Source organism: Andrographis paniculata, unplaced genomic scaffold, assembly GCF_009805555.1.
Source record: "Andrographis paniculata isolate CXL003 unplaced genomic scaffold, ASM980555v1 Contig69END, whole genome shotgun sequence".
Lineage (NCBI taxonomy): Eukaryota > Viridiplantae > Streptophyta > Magnoliopsida > Lamiales > Acanthaceae > Andrographis > Andrographis paniculata.
In genome coordinates this window covers 4,312,600-4,331,730 of record NW_026137605.1, presented here as the reverse complement: position 1 = coordinate 4,331,730, position 19,131 = coordinate 4,312,600, and the positions used below count along the sequence as shown (strand labels likewise).

The window sequence follows — 19,131 nt, the reverse complement described above, 5'->3', positions numbered from 1 at the left end:
TGCTTGGAATCTTCCTGTTAATGGGACAGCTCAATTTCGGCTTGCTTCAAAGCTCAGAATTCTCAAAAAAGGCTTGATGGATCTGAACAAAAATCACTTTTCTCACATCCTTGAGAGGAGCAAATGTGCCTTGGAGAAGCTGAAAATGGCCCAGGCTTCTCAAGGATCTGATCCGAACCTGGCTGCCTCTGATGATCTCTCTTCTCTTAGGGAGGAAGCAACTCGTCTTCAAAAACCCGCCATTGCTTTTGTTCAACAAAAAACTAAATGTAAATATCTTGTGGAAAATGACAAATGCTCTAAGTCGTTCCACTCTCTCATCAAGAGGAATGCGAAAAAGATTACATTGCTTCTTTAATTAAAGTTGATGGCAGAGCCAAAAACTTCATGGAACAGGTAATTGGGGAAATCTCGGAGTTCTATTCAAACCTTCTTGGCACAACAGCATTTACTGATGATCCTGATCCCACTGTAATTTATGGGGGTCCTCTCATCCCGGATTCCCTCCGCCTTGAGCTGTTGGCTCCTGTTTCAGCTGAGGAAATTCTTTCAGTTCTTAAATCTATGGATCCCGACAAGTTGCGGGGCAGAATGGCAGTGATGGCTTCTCTTCTGGATTCTACACAGCTGCTTGGGATATTGTTGGATCTGATGTTTGTGCAGCTATTATGGAATTTTTCGAACAAGGGAAGCTTCTCAAGGAAGACAATCACACGAATCTTGTGCTTATTCCCAAATCAGCGAACTGCTCTTCTGTTGGGGACCTTAGGCCTATTGCTTGCTGTAGGATCATCTATATAATTATCTCCAAGATTCTTGCCAACCGTCTCAAGCTCGGGCTCCCTAATATCATTGATCTTGCACAAGGAGCTTTTGTTCGGGGCCGTAATATGAATGAGAATATCCTCCTCCTCCAAGAGCTTCTTAAGCACTACATAGGAAAGAGGAGCTCCCACCGTGTATGATTAAGCTGGACCTCACTTCTCTAAAGCATTTGACTCGGTTTGCTGGGGCTTTCTTAAAAGCCTGCTGCTCCAATTCAATCATCCGGGGAGATTAGTGGATTTTATTATGGAGTATTTCATCAGTTTCGTTCTCTTTGGGCATTAATGGGAACTTTTATGGGCTGTTCAAGGGGCAAAAAGGCTTGAGGCAAGGAGACCCTCTCTCACCCCACCTCTTCATCATTTGCATGGAATATTTTTCGTGGCTCTTAAAAAAACAAAGCACCGAAAAAGAGCTTAACTTTCATCCGGGGTGCTCCGATCTTAGGATTACTCACCTTGCTTTTACGGATGACATCATTCTCCTCTCGGGAGGAGATGCTCACTCGCTAGGCATCCTCTTGGAATGCATTGATCACTTCCGTTGAGTTTTGGGTCTCTCCATAAACCCAATCCAGTATTTTTATAGCTGGAACTACTAATGAAGAAGCAGCCATGTTGACAGACCAGACTGGTTTTCCGTGGGGAAGCCTGCCATTTAAATACCTGGGTGTTCTTGCAAGTCCGGGAAAACCTAAGGTTGAGATTTTCAATGGATTGCTTTCATCCATATCAGAGCACATAAGGAAGTGGAGTGGTTGTAACATTTCCTATGCGGGAAGACTTGAGCTTATACGCACAGTCATCCAAGGAACTTGCTGTTTTTGGCTATCAATTTTCCCCATGCCGCCGACGGTTTTAAGTCACATTACAAAACTATGCAGGATTTTTCTATGGCAAAATCGGTCTCCCCTGATTGCTTGGTCGACCATTTGTCTGCCAAAAGACAAAGGTGAATTAGGACTTTGCTCCCACTCGGATTGGAACTTGGCGCTCCTTGCAAAATTTATTCGGAACCTTGCTACGGATAAAGAATCACTTTGGGTGAAGTGGATGCATCAATCGCTACTTTCACTCCCACGATATTTGGCATATTCATGCTGGATCCCAGCGTTCTTCCTTCCTCAAGACGATTCTGAAAATTCAGGACTGATTATCTCCCTTTGTGGAGGCATAAACCTAGCCAAAACTGTTGGTTATTTTGGTATAGTCGGGAATTATTGTTAAGCTAAGGGATGTCAAGGTTAAGACAAATCCGGGACAGGTTGCGTGGAAATAAGCTGCTGGATTTTATACAAATTAAATCAAGATTATTATTTTAATTGAGCTTATCAAAGTCAAATTTATTAATATTTGAATTTGAATAACTGGAGAGTTACTTAGTTAATTTAAATTCAAAACTCTTGAAAACTCCCACATTATGTACATACAATTTCTTTCTTCATATGTGAAAGTGATCATTCTTTTCTTCTAGACATGAATACTCATTGTTCATGCCTATAACAATTGAGTGCAATTTCTTCTTATTCTCGTACTTATTTTGTGATACCTAAGGCGTGAAAGGGTCGAAATAACGTATACGGATAGCGTTTCGCGATTTGACGTTGTATCAAGTCATTGTCTTACCCTGCTATTCATATAGTTGATATAACATTCGTATACTTTATTTTTTGTGCACAATGGCCGGAGAAACAATCAACAATATGGCGACCAAATTTGGAAAGCTGTGCAAATTCGAAGGAGCCGATTTTAGGCTTTGGCAAAAGAAGATGCAGTCTCTCTTGACCTCCCTCAAGGTTGTGTATGTGCTGAGTATGCCATGACGGAGCTGTCTGAGGATCATGATGATGAACCGCTGGAGCGCACCCGGGCAAGATTGAAATGGGAAAATGACTATTACATATGTCGTGGTCATATCCTCAATGCTATAGCTGATCATCTATTTGATATCTACCAAAATGTCCAGTCCTCAATGAAACTTTGGGAGGCGCTCGAAACCAAAGTATATGACAGAAGATGGCTCTAGCAAGAAATTTCTGGAAAGCAATTTCAACAATTATAAAATGATTGATACGCATCCGGTGATGGAGAAATATAATGAATTGGTTGGACTTTGGGCCAATTCAACCAACAAGATTTAAAGATGGATAAAGCCATCGCCATATCGAGTGTCATTGATAAACTCTCTCCTGCGTGGAAAGAATTTAATCATTCGCTTAAATGTAAAAATGAGGAGTTGACGATGGTTGAACTCGAGAGTCATTTGCGCATTAAGGAGTCGTTGTGTGCGCAAGAAGACGGGAAGGAAAATGAGTATTCTGGATCCACAATTAATATGGTGGACGAAAAGAAGAAAAACAAAGCCTTATAGTTGAATGATTAAAAGAAACGCAAGCATGATGCTTTCAACAAAGGCTCCAACAAGAAGCCTAAACAAGGTTGCTGGTTTTGTGAAAAACCAAGCCATTTCAAGCGCGATTGTCGTGTTGGAAAAGGAAAGAGAAGCGCTAGCACTAGCGAAATGGGAAAAGGGGAAAAGGGTCGAAAGACCAATCCCAAAAACAAGGTAGAGATTTGCTTGAATCTGAAAATACAATAGTTGCTGGTTCAGTAACTTTGATTTCTAATGCACATTATGTGTAGGATAACGGTTATACGTGGTGGATAGATTCCGGTGCCACTACACATATATGTAAAGATAGGCGCTGGTTCAAAAAAGTCCAACTGGTTGATGATGGATCGGTGTTATATATGGGAGACTATCATTATGATCCAGTCGTAGGAAGTGGAAAAGTGACACTGGAATTTAGTTCTAGTAGGAGTATCACATTATGTAATGTATTATATGTTCCTAGGCTGCATAAGAACCTTGTGTCGGGTCCTGTATTAAGTAAGTTTGGATACAAACAAGTGTTCGAATCGGACAAGTATGTCCTATCGAAACATTGATCATTAGTAGGATTTGGTTATTATTATAATTGAATGTTTAGGCTAAATTTAATAAAAATTCCAGTTCCTATCAATTTTTTTGTTTAGTATCCTAATCAAATAATGACTCTTCTTTGTGGCATGCTTGTTTGGGTCATGTACGTTACAAACGAATGTGAGATATGTCAAAATCAGAATTAATCCCTGCATTTGACATGATAATCATAAATGCAAAACTTCTATTTCAACTAAAATAACGAGGAAACCTTTTAAGGTGTAACTAGAAAATCGGAAGTTCTTGAACTCATTCACAGCGACTTGTGCGATTTTTATTATATGCCCTCGTTAGGGAATAAGAAGTATGTCATGACATTTATTGACGGGACGCCACCAGGTTTTGTTATGTTTACTTGCTGCATTTAAAAAGTGAGGCCTTGGACAAATTTAAAATTTTTAAGGCTGAAGTTGAGCTTCAACTTGAAGTTAAGATTAAAACTTTACATACAGATAGAGGTGGAGAATTCTATGATCCACTCTATTTTCAATCCGTAGGAATCATCTGTGAGACAACAGCTCCATATACTCCACAACAAAATGATATTTCCAAAAGGAAAAATTGTACGTTGAAGGAAATGGTGAACTCAATGATGTTTTATGTTGGATTGAGTGTAGGATTTTGGGGAAAAGCTGTGTTGATAGCTTGTTATATTCTTAATCGGGTTCCCAACAAACGAAAAAAACTCACCCCCTATTTGGTTCTAAAAATGCTCACATTTGTCATATTTGCATGTATGGGGCTGTTAGGCGATTATGAAAGCTCCGAAGCCTAAAATGAAAACATTGGGAGAAAAGGGAATCAAATGTATATTTATTGGTTATGCTGATCATTCTAAAGCACGTAGGTTCTATGTTATGGAACCTAATGATTTTGTATCAGTTCACACTGTTATAGAATCTCAAGATGCAATATTCAATGAACATCGATTTACCTCAATTTTTGGATTATCAAGTAATGTAAAATCCATTAAGTATGACGAGCGCAAGGACAATTTTTTTCAACCAATGGATATCAAATTAATGGAACTAATATTCTAAATTCTGAATATGATTTTGAGAAAGATATGAGGGAACAAATTTATGAACCTCGTAAAACATCTAGGAAGCCAAAGTCGTTTGGTCTTGATTTTCAACTTTATTTAGTTGAAAGTGCAGTGAATAAAATTGATACATTGTATTATTTTTTTTTACAATGTTGAGGAAGATCCTAAGAGATTTAGTGAAGCTATGAAGTCCAAGGATGCAACTTTTTGGAAGGAGAATATAAACGACGAAATGGATTCTATCATGGAGAATGACACTTAGGTCTTTCAGATTTTCCTTCAGGTTGTAAATCTTTAGGTTGTAGATGGATATTTAAAATAAAATTAAAATCTGATGGCACCATCAATAAATTTAAGGTTTGATTAGTGGTTCAATGTTTTAGGCAAAAAGAAGGTATCGATTATTTTGATACCTATGCACCAGTTGCAAGGATTGCTACAGTCAGATTGTTAATTGCATTGGCTTCCATAAAAAATCTGTTAATTCATCAAATAGATGTAAAGACGGCGTTTCTCAATGGAGACTTGGGTGAGGAAGTTTACATTAAGCAATTGGAGTGATTCATCGAGCCGGAAAACAAAAATAAGGTATGTAAACTCATTAAGTCTTTATATGGTTTGAAACAGGCTCCAAAACAATGGCATCAAAAGTTTGATGAAAAATTGTGTTGCCCAATGGTTTTGTTTTAAATAAATCGGACTAGTGGGTTTACAATAGGTTTAATAATGCCGGAGAAGGTGTTATAATATGTTTGTATGTGGATGACTTGCTGATCTTTGGGAAGGATCAAAGTCATGTTGATGAAGCAAAAGATTTTTTTTCTTCCAAGTTTGCAATGAAAGGTATGGGAGAGGAAGACATGATTCTTGGGATTAAAATCAAGCAAGAATATGCCGAGATTTTAATTACGCAATCGTATTATGTTGAGAAAATTCTTAAAAGGTTTCACATGGAGAATTTTAATCCAGTTAACACCCCATTTGACCAGAGTGCAAAACTTATGCCAAATACTGGAGAATCGGTGTGCCAACTTGAGTACTCAAGAGCCATATGTTCTTTGATTTACGCAATGATAAGCAAGAGACAGGATATTGCTTATGTCGTTGGAAGGCTAAGTCGATTTACAAATAAGCCTAGTACACACCATTGACAAGCACTTAGAAGAGTTTAAATACTTGAAATCAACAATAAATTATGGTTTGTTGTATAGTGGGTTTCCTTCGATCATTGAGGGATACTCAGATGCTAGTTGGATAAATCATATAGAGGATGACTCATCTACGACTGGATGGGTATTTTTGCTTGGAGGTGGTGATATTTATGAGCATCAAAGAAGCAAACTTGTATAACTAGCTCGATAATGGAATATGAATTTATTGCTTTGGCCGCGGGTGGAAAGGATGTTGAATCGTTTCCGAACTTGGTTCATGAGATTCCATTGTGACAAAAACAGGTGTCACCTATTTCTATATGCTGGATAGTTCAACAACGATGGCAAAAGCTTATAGTGAAATTTATAACGGCAAGTCTCGACATATAAACGTAAGACATAGCATGATTTGTGAATTTCTTAATAATGGAGTGATTTCGGTAGTTCACAATAGAATTTAGCTGATCACTTGATGAAGGGATTAGCTAGAGAACTTGTGAATAAGTCATCTGTCGGGATGGGATTAAGTCCATTAAATTTATCTAAGGATGAGACACCCAATTCCATTCTAATATGATGTTAGAAGTTGAATTAAACGTGGAAAGCTTATCTTTAGTTGAATGGAACGTTTCTTAAATAATCATCGAAAGGTAAATGTTCAATCCTGTAAGAAACTTAGGTTGAAAATTATTCTCTTAATGATTTCTTTGAAAAATTGCATTGCATGAGCAAGATTTAAAGGAATCATCTATACAAGTACGGATTTTTTCCGCTTCAAGACATTTAAGGACTTTGATGTCGATGTACTTGCGAATGATAAGGACACAGGGCTGGAAAGTGTCAAGTTTAATGTTAGGATTTGTAAACACTCGGGTACATTACAAGCATGTAATCTTATGAGTTGATTGATTCAATCCCAAGTGATACCTTGATTCTCGAATAAATGTGTTGTTACGTACTAATATGAAAATTCAATCGTTCATATACTTTCATTTATGCATTTGTTTGATGACTTTGATTAATTTTATGAATAATTCAAGGGTTACACCAAAATGAGGGAGGAATCTTTTATTTTATAATTGGGAATTATTTTTAGGCCAAGGGATGTCAAGGTTAAGACAAGTCCGAGACAGGTCGCGTGGAGTACGCGCTCGGACAAGCTTTCCTGATATCAAGAACTGGGAAATAGACTGTAGAAATAAACCGTTGGATTTTATACAAATTAAATCTAAATTATTATCTTAATTGAGTTTATTAAATTCAAATTTATTAATATTTGAATTTGAATAATATGGAGAGTTAGTTATTTAATTTATATTCAAAACTCTTGAAAACTCCGTGATTATATACATATGCAACCCTTGACCTTACAGTTTTTTCTTCGTGATGTATAAGAAAGTGATCATTCTTTTCTTTCAATATTTCATGATACATAAGGCGTGAAAGGGTCGAAATAAAGTATACGGACAACACGTTTTGCGATTTGAAATTCTATAAAGTTATTGTCTTACCTTGCTATTCATATAGTTATATAACAAAACTGCTATCCTTTCATGGTTTGGTGGAATTAAAAGTAGTACTACAGCAGCCTACAACTGCTTCAGATCTCGGGGATACATATGGCCTTTTTTCCGACCAACATGGGACTTTCGGAAGCATTCATTCATTCTCTGGCTTGCTGTGTTGGGTAGATTAAAGACCAAAAATCGCTTATCCTTTTTTGAATTGGACCCCCTGTGTGTTCGTTGCAGGGACTGCCCGAAGAGTATTCGACATATCTATTTTTACTGCTCTTTCTCTCAACAGATTTGGAAAGAAATATGTAGTTGGATTTCTTCATCTTTATTATTGCTAATTTGGGTTTGTTAGAGGTTACTAATCTGTTTGACCTCCAAATCCTCCAGCGTGCTTGGATTTCTAACTATGGTGTCTGCAAGGGCCTTAAGTTTTGGGTACATGATTTATTACATAGACTTTAGACATCTTAAAATTTCAACTTCTGTTAGCAGGGTTTTATATATACTGTCCTCGAGCCCGTCCCTGGGGCTGGGCCACGAGGGCGACCGCCCATGGCCCAATCCTGGTTGGGGCCCCAAATTTTTAGATATTATATGCATGTATATATATATAAGGGTAATATATATATATATATAGGTAATAATAATATACGCCGTATGCAGTCATTTTAATGGTAGTCTCCCGATATGAGATCATTCCACTCTCACCAATGATTTATTTTCAATTTACCGTTAATATTAAATTTTATATATGTCTAATTATACAGACAAATTTTCTTTTTTTCTACAATTTTTTCCATTCCACTCCCAAGTCCCATTAGTATTTTCTTTCTCTGCAATTTTTTTCCCCACTAGTATTTTCTTTCCCCATTGGCAATTTTTACAGGTAGTTAGGGTTTCAATTGATTTTTTTAATTTAATTTATTTGATTAATCTTACAATATTTTAATTGAATTGATTTGTTCAGTTTTAGATTTTTTTTAGAGTTATAAGTTAACTTAATTGTTTGATTGTATATATACATATATATAAGATTACAATGATCTAGATAATAGATGAAATTTTTATTTGAAAAATATTTGTAATTAATTTTTTAATTGACATTTCTTTTTTTTTGGTGTTATAGGTTAACTTTTTTTTTTTTTTTTTATATATATATATATATTATTTGCAGATAATATAAACAACTGAACAAGGACAAAGAAAGAAATGTGAATAAAAACAAGGTGTTTTTGTTTCAATTCGTTAAATATATTTTGTTATTGTTTGATTTATTTTTATAGCAATGTTGCCAAGAAAATATCTTTCTGTAGTGAAAAAAGAAAAAAAAAAAAAGAAAACAGATTGAGCGATTGGTAAAATCGCAAAAAGGATCTTTTGATAAATTTTTTTCTAGAAATATAGGTTCTTGCAGTGCTGATTTGAATATAGATGATATTGATAAGTTGGAATCCAATGATGAATTAAATACTGAAAATAAAAATAATATTGACGAATTTAATGATAATAATTTGGATGAGCATGATAATGATGTAAATATAGTTGATGATGATATTTTAGATGAAAGTTTATTTATTTATGACCGTAGGTATTGGAATAATTTTGATAATAAAAAAAAAGAACTTTTAATTGAAAATGGACCGAGAAGAGACTTAAATCTTACTTTTCCCTTGGATAGTACTTCTCGACATTTTTCAAATATTCATTACACTAAAAAATTAAAAAAATGGTGAGATTTTAGACCGAAAATGGTTAGTTTATTCTAAATATGAAGATAAAGTATATTGTTTTTGTTGCAAGTTATTTAAATATAATAATAATAAAAGTTATTTAGCAGGTGATAGATTAATGACCGTAAATATCTTAGGGATAGACTTATAACACATGAGAATAGTTTTGAACATATTACTAATATGAATACTTGGAATGAAGTAAAAATAAGATTTACAAATAATCAAACAATTGATAAAGATTTGCAACAAGAAATTGGGAAAGGAAAAGAACGTTGAAGACAAGTTTTGATAAGAATTATTTCTGTTGTCAAATGTCTTGCTAAAAATAATTTAGCTTTTCGAGGATCAAATGCAAAACCTTATCAAAACAACAATGAAATTTTTTTAAGATTGATTGAAATGATTGCTGAATTTGATTTAGTAATGCAAGATCACGTTAGACGAATTCAAGATCAAGACATTCATTATCATTATCTCGGTCCTAAAATTCAAAATGAGTTAATTTTATTATTGGCTATTGGTACTAAAAATTCAATTATAAAAACTATTAAAAAATCAAAATATTTTTCTATTATTCTTGATTGTACCCCAGATTTGAGTCAGGAGCAAATGAATTTGATTATACGTTGTGTAAATATGCTAAATAGTATGATAAAAATTGAAGAATATTTTTTAGAGTTCTTAAAAGTAGATGATACAAGTGGGTTAGAGCTTTTTAATGAATTAGTAAATACGCTTAAATCTCTTGATCTTAATATTGCTAATATTAGAGGCCAAAGTTATGATAATGGTTCTAATATGAAAGGTAAGCACAAGGTGTTCAAAAACGATTACTTGATATCAATCATAGGGCTTTTTATATGCCATGCGCTTGTCAAAAAGCGAAGCTGAAAGTTTAATAAATACTCTCGATTCCTATGAATTTTTACTTGTTATGGTAATTTGGTATGATATTTTATCTGTAATTAATATTGTAAATAAAACATTGCAATCTAAATCAGTTTGTGTTGATACTGCTGTCAAACAAATAGAAGATGTTATAAAATATTTTAAAAATTATAGAAATGTTGGATTTGACTCTAGTTTAGAAAAAGCTAAAGAAGTTGCTTTTAACATGGATGTTGAATGTAAATTTTCAAAAAAACGACATATTTATAAAAAAAAAAACAGTTTGATGAAAATGAAAATGAAAATGAAATACAATCTGAGGAAGAACAATTTAAGATTAATTATTTTCTGGTCATTGTTGATATGGCTATTACATCCTTAAACAAGATATTTGAACAATTAAGTAAATTTAATAGTATTTTTGGGTTTTTGTTTAATTCTAAAATGCTTAAATCTTTGAATGATGACGAACTTAGAAAATGGAGTATTGTTTTTTCAAATAGTTTATCTTATAATGATTTATGTGATATTGATTTAGAAAATTTTATTATTGAATTAAAAGTTTTACAAGTTATTTTACCGGATAACTTAAATTCGCCTATTGAAATTCTTGAATATGTTAGAACTACTGATTGTTATTCATATGTTTCAATTGCTTATCGAATTTTATTAACAGTTCATGTAACAGTAGCATCTGTTGAAAGAAGTTTTTCTAAATTAAAGTTATTGTAAATTTATTTGAAGTCATCTATGTCACAAAAAAGATTGAATGGTTTAGCTATGTTATCTATCGAAAGAAATGCTAGAAATCGTTGATGTTGATAATATTATTTATGATTTTGTATCAAAAAATGCTAAGATAAGTAATTTTATGTATTTTTATTTATATTATGCAGACATACTCCCACAAAATAGCAAATAAAATATGATAATATGGCCGCGGCAACATGTATGAAGTTGGTGAAATAATCCAAAATATTAATAGTTGGTTTAAATCCTTTTGAGTTGTATTGTTTAATGTTTAATTTGTTTTGCATTAAGCATATTTTGTAAAATTGAAATATTGTTATTTTTAATCTTTTAATAATAATAATTTTTTTTTTTTTTAAAAAAATTATTTGGTAGGGACCTCATTTTTAAGTTTTGCCCGGGACGTTCGTTATGTCAGGAACGGGCCTGACTGTCCTTTATAGAGACTTTTTTATGGAGGACACATGTCTCCTCTGTTTCTTCTTTTGATCTGCAGAGTATGTCTGGCTTATATGTAAATATTCTTATTTTATTTGTTTATTAATTAATAAAATCCTTGTTTTTTTTATCATAAAAAAATAAATTAATAAGTGATTGATGTACTGTTTTTAATTAAAATTTAATTTCTCATAATATGGTAAATAAAAATAAATATTTTACTTAATGATTTGAGAGAATTTTTTTTTGATTGTCTAAACTTTAAATGTAAAGAACTCAAATCTAATCAGTCTCCTCAACGAGCATTAGCAAGTGTACTAACAGTGCAATTTACTACCGAGCTGAACTGAACCAGCGCCTATGGCATCGATGCCACTTTTTACTTAGACCATCACTCATAGTGAGTTTATCGTTACTTGTCCACAAGCAATTTTAACAAATATATTTTGAAATTTTGATACTATTCATTTTTTATTTATTTTTTTTCTTAAAATATCAATTATATTTCATTTTTCATAAAGCTCCATAACCCCCAAAAGTCTTTTGTCTGACTGGAACCCTAGACTTCTACTCGCAATGGATTCAACTGATGGACCAAGAAACAATTAACAATTGAAATTTAATTAAATGAGTCATTGAGCCAAATCACAAATGTGTTGGGCTATACTGAGTTTAATCGACCAAAATATCATTTGTGAAAAAAAAAAAAAAAAAAAAAGAAAAAAATCGAATAATCTGATATTATGGGGTGAACTCGTGATCATGAGATCATGGCGTTGAACATCCGGATTCTCTATGTCTTACCTGCTACACATAGTTCGACCGCTAATTTACTCATAATGCATAATTGAATGAAGTAACAGACATATTGACAAATATCACGAAAAGTCTTAAAAATGACTATTAGAAGTCGGTTACTTAGCCTTTTGTACTAGTTAGATATGCAATAGTCAACACACACCATTCAAGTATGTCACACAAATTCATTATTAATGGTATCAAAATAAATAAAATCATAGGTATATAAATTAGTATATAATTGTATGTTTGAATAAAAAATATAATACAGATCCAGCTTCAATAACACAGTTCAAAAATGTAGTTTGAGATGGCTCTAATTAAAAAAAAAAAAAAAAAAAAAAAACACAGTTTAGAGCATTTCCAAAAAACTTGTGACACCCAAAAGATGAACCCACGTAAGAGATTTTCGTCAAATTTTATTTGGGTCTTTCGACGTGAAATAAAAAAGTGGGAGTAGTGGAAAAAGTTGCAAGAAAAGAAGGGATATAAAATAAGAAAAACTATCATCCCAAGGATATTCAGCGGGTGAGCAAAATATCTGAAATTCGAAAATTCGATCCAAACCGAACCGAAATTTAAAATTTGATTCGGATTTTTCGGAATGGTTCGGATTGAATTTTTGTCAAATTTCAGATTTTTGGATCGGATCGGATCGGTATACTTAAAATCCGAACCAATCCGAAATCTGAAATATAACATTTTAATATATTTTTTTTATTATATATATTTAATATTTTATTAGAAAATATTATATTTTAATATAAAAAAATCAAAATTATTAATTATATTTTAATATATTTACTTTTATATATTATATATATATATTTAATGTTGTAAAATAATAATAAAATATAAAAGAAATTTACAAAGTAAAAAATAATTAAAAATATTTAAAATTTCGGATTTTTCGGTTTGATTCGGATTTTGTAGTTCGAATTTTGGATTTTCGGATTTCGGATTTTGATTATTTCGGTTCGGTTCGAATTGATTTTTTCAAAAATTTCGAATTTTCGGATCGATTCGAATTTGGCAAAATCCGAACCGAAAATCCGAATACTCACCCCTAATTCAACCTATCCGCGCCAAGCCAGAACAACATTCAGCATCATTTTCCTAATTTTTCTACTGCATTGGTTTCATAGTTTTTGTTCCAATAATTTAGCAATTTAATTTTCAGTCTCATTAAATCAAATTTCCAAATTTTATTTACATCATACTTCATCCGTACCAGTCCAATTAGCTCGATTTTCGCAATTGTTTTCTTTCCGATCAGGTCAGATCGGGTTTGTGTTCATATCGTTTTAGGTCGAACCGAAAACAAATCCCAGCAGACTCTCCAAACCACCACAGCGGAAGCAGATCTACGGATTTGGCCACTTGATAAAGTGTATATCTGCAAAAACAAAAACCTTAAGATTTATAATAGTCCCTCCCAAAATATTCATTTACTATTTTCATACCTTAGAAATATTTTTATATTTGTATAATATTTTTTATAAATATTATTATATTAATATTATAAAACAATACTTTTACATTTTTTCTTTAATTTGTAATATATTTTAATATAATTATTAATATTTAAAAATCAATACGCGAAAATAATAATAATAAAAGAGACTGTGCCCAAAAATTATGCCTTATATTAAAATTAATAATTAGAATTAAATTACCGGGAATTGTATCTCACGTTTATTTATTTTTTCCACACTTAAATTAAATGTGAGATGCGGAAATTGCATCTCATGTTTATTTTTTAAACAAATAATTAATTCTTGAGGTAATGTATGTGCCAAAACTGCACCTCATGTTTAAATTTTGTTTTTTTTTTAAAAAAAAATTAAAATAATAGAAAAAGTGAAGTGTGAAAATCTGAACTCATGACCATTTTACTTTTTTAAAATAAAAATAAAATAATAATATCAGAGATAAGGCGTAAAAAATTGTAAATTAAAAAATAATAATGTTTTATTAAAAGAAATAGTGAAAATGATATTTTAAAATTGAACGAGGGAGTATTAAAACTATAATGTGGACAAGTATATTTTACTTCTATTTTTTTTTGAGTAATTATATAATATTTTCTTGTGTTTTTCAGTAAAACGCACAAAATACTTTATGTTTTATTTACTGCATGAAACTCATATGTTATAATTTAAAATTTGCACAAAACATCCTCTCTTGTCCAAAGTTTTGAATCTCTTTTATATATGTCTAAGATTTGTATTATTTGGTCCATATTTACAAGCAAATATCAGCTTAGATGAAAAGGTATTTTGTGCAAAATTTATATTAACGAAAAATGTTTCACGTAAAATAAAACACATTATATTTATGCATTTTTACTAAAACACAATGGGTGCTATATAATTTTACCCTTTTATTTTATAAAATATACATGTTGTTCACTAAGCATTTTTAGATGAGATGATTTTTTTTATGTGGTATGCGAGATATAAAAAATATTCTCTCCGTCCCAAAAGTATAGTCTTGTTGTGTTGAGCACAAAATTTAAGAAATATTGATATTATATTTAGTAGTTGGTAAAAAGTAAGGATAAATGACTATTTTGCCCTTGTGAGTATATTAGTGTAAAATATAGTGGCAATTGTGTAATAATAATGAAAAAATAGGGATAGTTTTATGAGGGTATGATTATTTATGGAAATAAGATTATTATTTTGGGACAGAAAAAAACGGTAAATAAGATATTATATTGGGACGGATGAAGTAATATTTTCACTACAAGAAAAAATCATTTTTGTAACAAAACATTTTTGTCTTTAAATTTACTTTTTCCGTTACTAATGACATTAGAGACGGAATTAGGAATAGAATTATGTTAGTTACGTGAACTTTAGGAACATAATTCTGTTACAAATATATTATTTTTTTGCAGTGTTTGTGTTAAATGATTGACTTTTTATGAGTGGATATATATTATATTAATGTGTATATATATTTGTATTTTTTAAATAATATTTATAAGGAATTGTTTCATTGTAAAATATTGAGTGAATAAGACTGATAATTTAGAGTTGGGGTCCTTGTCTTTATTATTTGTTTTAAAAATATTTTTAAATTAGAGGGATTTCATTATTTTTTATTCTTAAAAATACTTTAGATATAAAATAATAGGTCTTTTTTTAGAAAATAGTAATGATTTTAGCATTTCCTCTTCATTTTTATTTTTTGTTTTTTTCTACAACACTTTCATAAAAAATAAACGGACAATTGGACTAAAATCCCTACCCCTATTTTCATATTTGAGTTCAGTTCCCACCAATAATTTTCACACACTGCACTCCTCACTTTATAATAAATATTACCACTAACTCCCCACACCAATCTTAATGACATTAATGCCCTTCTCTCCCCCAAATATCTATTTATCATTTCTGATATAGTATGTTTCTCGTTAGGTTATTTTCGCGCGAAGGAGTTCTGTTCAACCTTCCGTTTCATTTGCGCGTGATCGATAGGAATGGCGATATCAAATTCAAATCACAATTCTTAGGTTTATTTCGCACGAGGAAAACACGGGTAAGAGGAAGCACAGCTTTCGAATATTTTTTATTGTAATAATTTTGTTGATTGACTACAATGGCGTTGTTAGGGCTCACAATCGATTCTACCCACGTTCCATTGAAGACGAGATCGGAACTTAGGTATGATCGATCTATCTTCACTATTATTTGATATTAGAAGTAACCGTGATCGATGAAATGATTTGTGTGATCGATCCACGTTGTCGTCAGGTTCTTGGAGATAATTTTCATTTTATTGTAGGTATCGACAAAATATGAAGTTTTCTGTCAGTATAAAACAATAAGTTTAAATTTTGAAAAAAAATACTTTTTCGGTTTAACTTTTCAGTATAAATAGTTATTGTTGATCTGTGCTGATTAATATAGTTATATATTAAATTTTGATGATTGTAATTTGTATGTATTGATTTTGGTAATACCATTGGAGAGAAATGAAGAATTTGTATTTGGTGAATTAACAACATTCAATGTGTAATCCCAAATTGTTAATCATGTATACACATGGAGGGGAGCTTCATGTGGTTGCTCTAGAAGAGAATACATTGCTCGCAGATCTTTATAGTAATTTATCGAAACGATGGAACACAGTTACCATTGAAGCTGTAAAACTTCAATATATAGCACCAATTCAAAAGAATTACGTGACATTGTTGTGTAACAATGATGTGTCAAATATGTGGAGAATGCATATTTTGTTAAAAGTTATGTTTGTGGACATGGTTGTACATTCGAGAAGTGAGCACCAGAACTTGCCGCCTCAATGCAGCATTGGACGTAGGTATGTATTGTTGTATTTGGTTTGAAGAAATTTTATCGTAGATTGTAATCAAAGATGTACCACTCCAAGAATATGAATTATAAGCATTCATGTTACATGCCCAATATACCGACAAAGTAAGTATTACCTATACAGACTTTAAGGTGAAATGATGCATGTATTCATTATTTTCGATATATATGGTTGGTAATATATTACCTCCATATTTATTGATTGTGCTGACAACATTCTTGCGTGGCCATGACATACGAGAGTGTCTTTTTGTTTTTTGTTTTGGTTTTTTGAAGTTGATTGTAGGTAGTCATTGGCTGCGCATTTTTGTTAATGGTTGCGCAGGACTGTACAAACCCATGAAGGTATTGTAAATAGTGGGGAAGTAACGTCGAAGGTATGGTGTAGACGGTTACTTCCACACTATACGCCATTGACACTATCCATCGGTCTGAAATAGGTAGGTGGAATGTTACAAATAACATCAATATCTGTAGCTTGAGATATTATACTGTAATTTGTAACTAGCCATGGTTAATAGATCCAGTTGCACCTTAAATACCCTGGATGCCATGGTAATTAACCGTGCACGGTCTATACGTACCCGGTAAAGAAAGATGGGTACCTATCCTTTTAGTTAGGAAAAACTTTAATTCATAATAATTTTTGTGTTCTGTAGGGGTGAAGCTGAGGGTATATTATTCGATGAAGATGAAATGACCGGTGTTATGGTTGCTGATGAAAGCATGGACCGTATTTCAATGCAAAGATGCATTATCGGGGAAGGTCAAACGTTCAAGGACGCGCTTGAGTTTAGAAGGATGCTGAAGAATTACTGCATTGCGACACAAAAAGCATGTAAGTACCATAAGAATGACTTGAAGAAAATTATAGCCGCATGCATCGATAGTAGTTGTGGCTGGCGGGTTTATGCCTCATACCATGTTGCAGAGTGCACATTTGGTATTCGTACTTGCAACTTGCAACATACCTGCGAGTTGAGCTTCTTGCAGTCTCGGGATCATCCACATGCAGATGCAAATTGGATATCGGATGTTTATAGAGATAAGGTACGTACTATGCCATCATATAAGGCATCCGACATCCAGATGCATATTCAAACTGATTATGGGATTGATGTCAAATATCATAGAGCGTGGCGAGGCAAGGAAAATGCGATGAGGTCTATCAATGGAGGGGGTAGGGACAGTTACGGGAATCTCTCCTGGTATTGTCATGCGTTGCGTGAGTGTAATCCCGGCAGTATGGTGGATTGTGAAGTGGAAGCAGAAACACGACGTTTCCAACGCCTATTTGTATGCTTCAATGCTTGCAAAATTGGTTTTCTTAGAGGTTGCAGACCTTTAATTTTTCTGGATGGGACACATTTGAAGAACAAATACAAAGGATGTCTACTCAGCGCAGTAACAATAGATGGCAACGATGGGATGTTCACTTTAGCCTTTTCCGGTACGTATATTTACTAATTTGTTGGTGAATATGCCCAATTTGAGATTATTTGTGCAATGGTTGGTAATTATTTACATTGATGAGGATCTCTTGTATGAGACGATATGTATATGAAGAAAGCTTTGTGGGGCTGTTGCGATTTCGCAATAGTATGCGTGGGCATTTTCACATAATTTTTTTTTTGGCGGAGTAAACCTATATTTATTAATCTTATACTCATATTGACTGATATTATATGCTTTATATGTTTAAAGATACTTTGGTTTGGTTGATATGTACTACATTTACTCATTACTGAACCCTGCTAAATTTTTCATGTGCTTGTGGTTTGGATGTTCATAAAATCTTGTTGCTATGCAGCGGTATCAGTCGAAAATGACGAAAATTGGGAATGGTTTTGCTGGAGGCTAAGGTCTGCTCTTTATGTTGATGGTCGGTATAATTCGAAAGAATATACTTTTTTTTCGGATAGACACTCGGGACTTCTAAAATCTATCCCTGTTGTATTTCCCGGAGCCCATCACGTATATTGTCTCCAGCACTTAGTAGACAACTTCCGCACACATGTATGTGTAGAATATATTTTAAAAAGCTTTATATAATGTGAACACGGTAATTATATTCTGTTTAGGTAATGCGGAGATATCCGATGCACTACAAGAAACGATGGAAATCTGTTTTCAACAAAGCCACTTATGCACCCCTACAGAAAGATTTTGAGCAGCATATAACGTCTGTGGTGGAGGCTATGCCACTTGCCCGAAACTTTATTGCACAATCGCAGCCCCAGTTATGGGCGAATTCTCTATTCCAAGGGACTCGTTGGAGGATAATAAATAACAATATAGCCGAGTCATGGAATAGTTGGGTGCGTTAAGCAAGGTCATTGCCTTTTGTTGGGATGCTTGATTCTATCCGACAACAGGTAATGTCTGTGATGAATGAGCGTCGGGAGAAATCCGAGAAGATAGGAAGTAAGTTATGCCCTAAATAGGAAAGTAAATTGGCGTTGTCGTACATGGCCTCAAGAAGGCTACAATGTAACCAATCATCAGTATCGACGTTTGAGGTGCTTGATCGTAATGATAGGTATGCGGTCGATTTGGAAAATCGAAAATGCACGTGTCGGGAATGGCAAATATTTCGGCTTCCGTGCAAGCATGCATGTGCATGTATTGAAAAGTTTCATATATCTATATATGACTTTTGCGATG

The 19,131-nt window shown here is 32.9% G+C and overlaps 1 protein-coding gene across 1 annotated transcript; it reads left to right on the top strand.

Annotated features, from left to right (window-relative positions):
- The first annotated feature begins 15,733 nt into the window (after positions 1–15,733).
- On the top strand, positions 15,734–18,911 carry LOC127263944 (uncharacterized). Its single transcript, XM_051293266.1, has 5 exons — positions 15,734–15,798; positions 17,127–17,917; positions 18,278–18,441; positions 18,549–18,785; positions 18,843–18,911. The coding sequence occupies exons 1-5, from the start codon at positions 15,734–15,736 to the stop codon at positions 18,909–18,911; spliced, it is 1,326 nt and encodes a 441-aa protein (XP_051149223.1).
- The last annotated feature ends 220 nt before the right edge of the window (positions 18,912–19,131 follow it).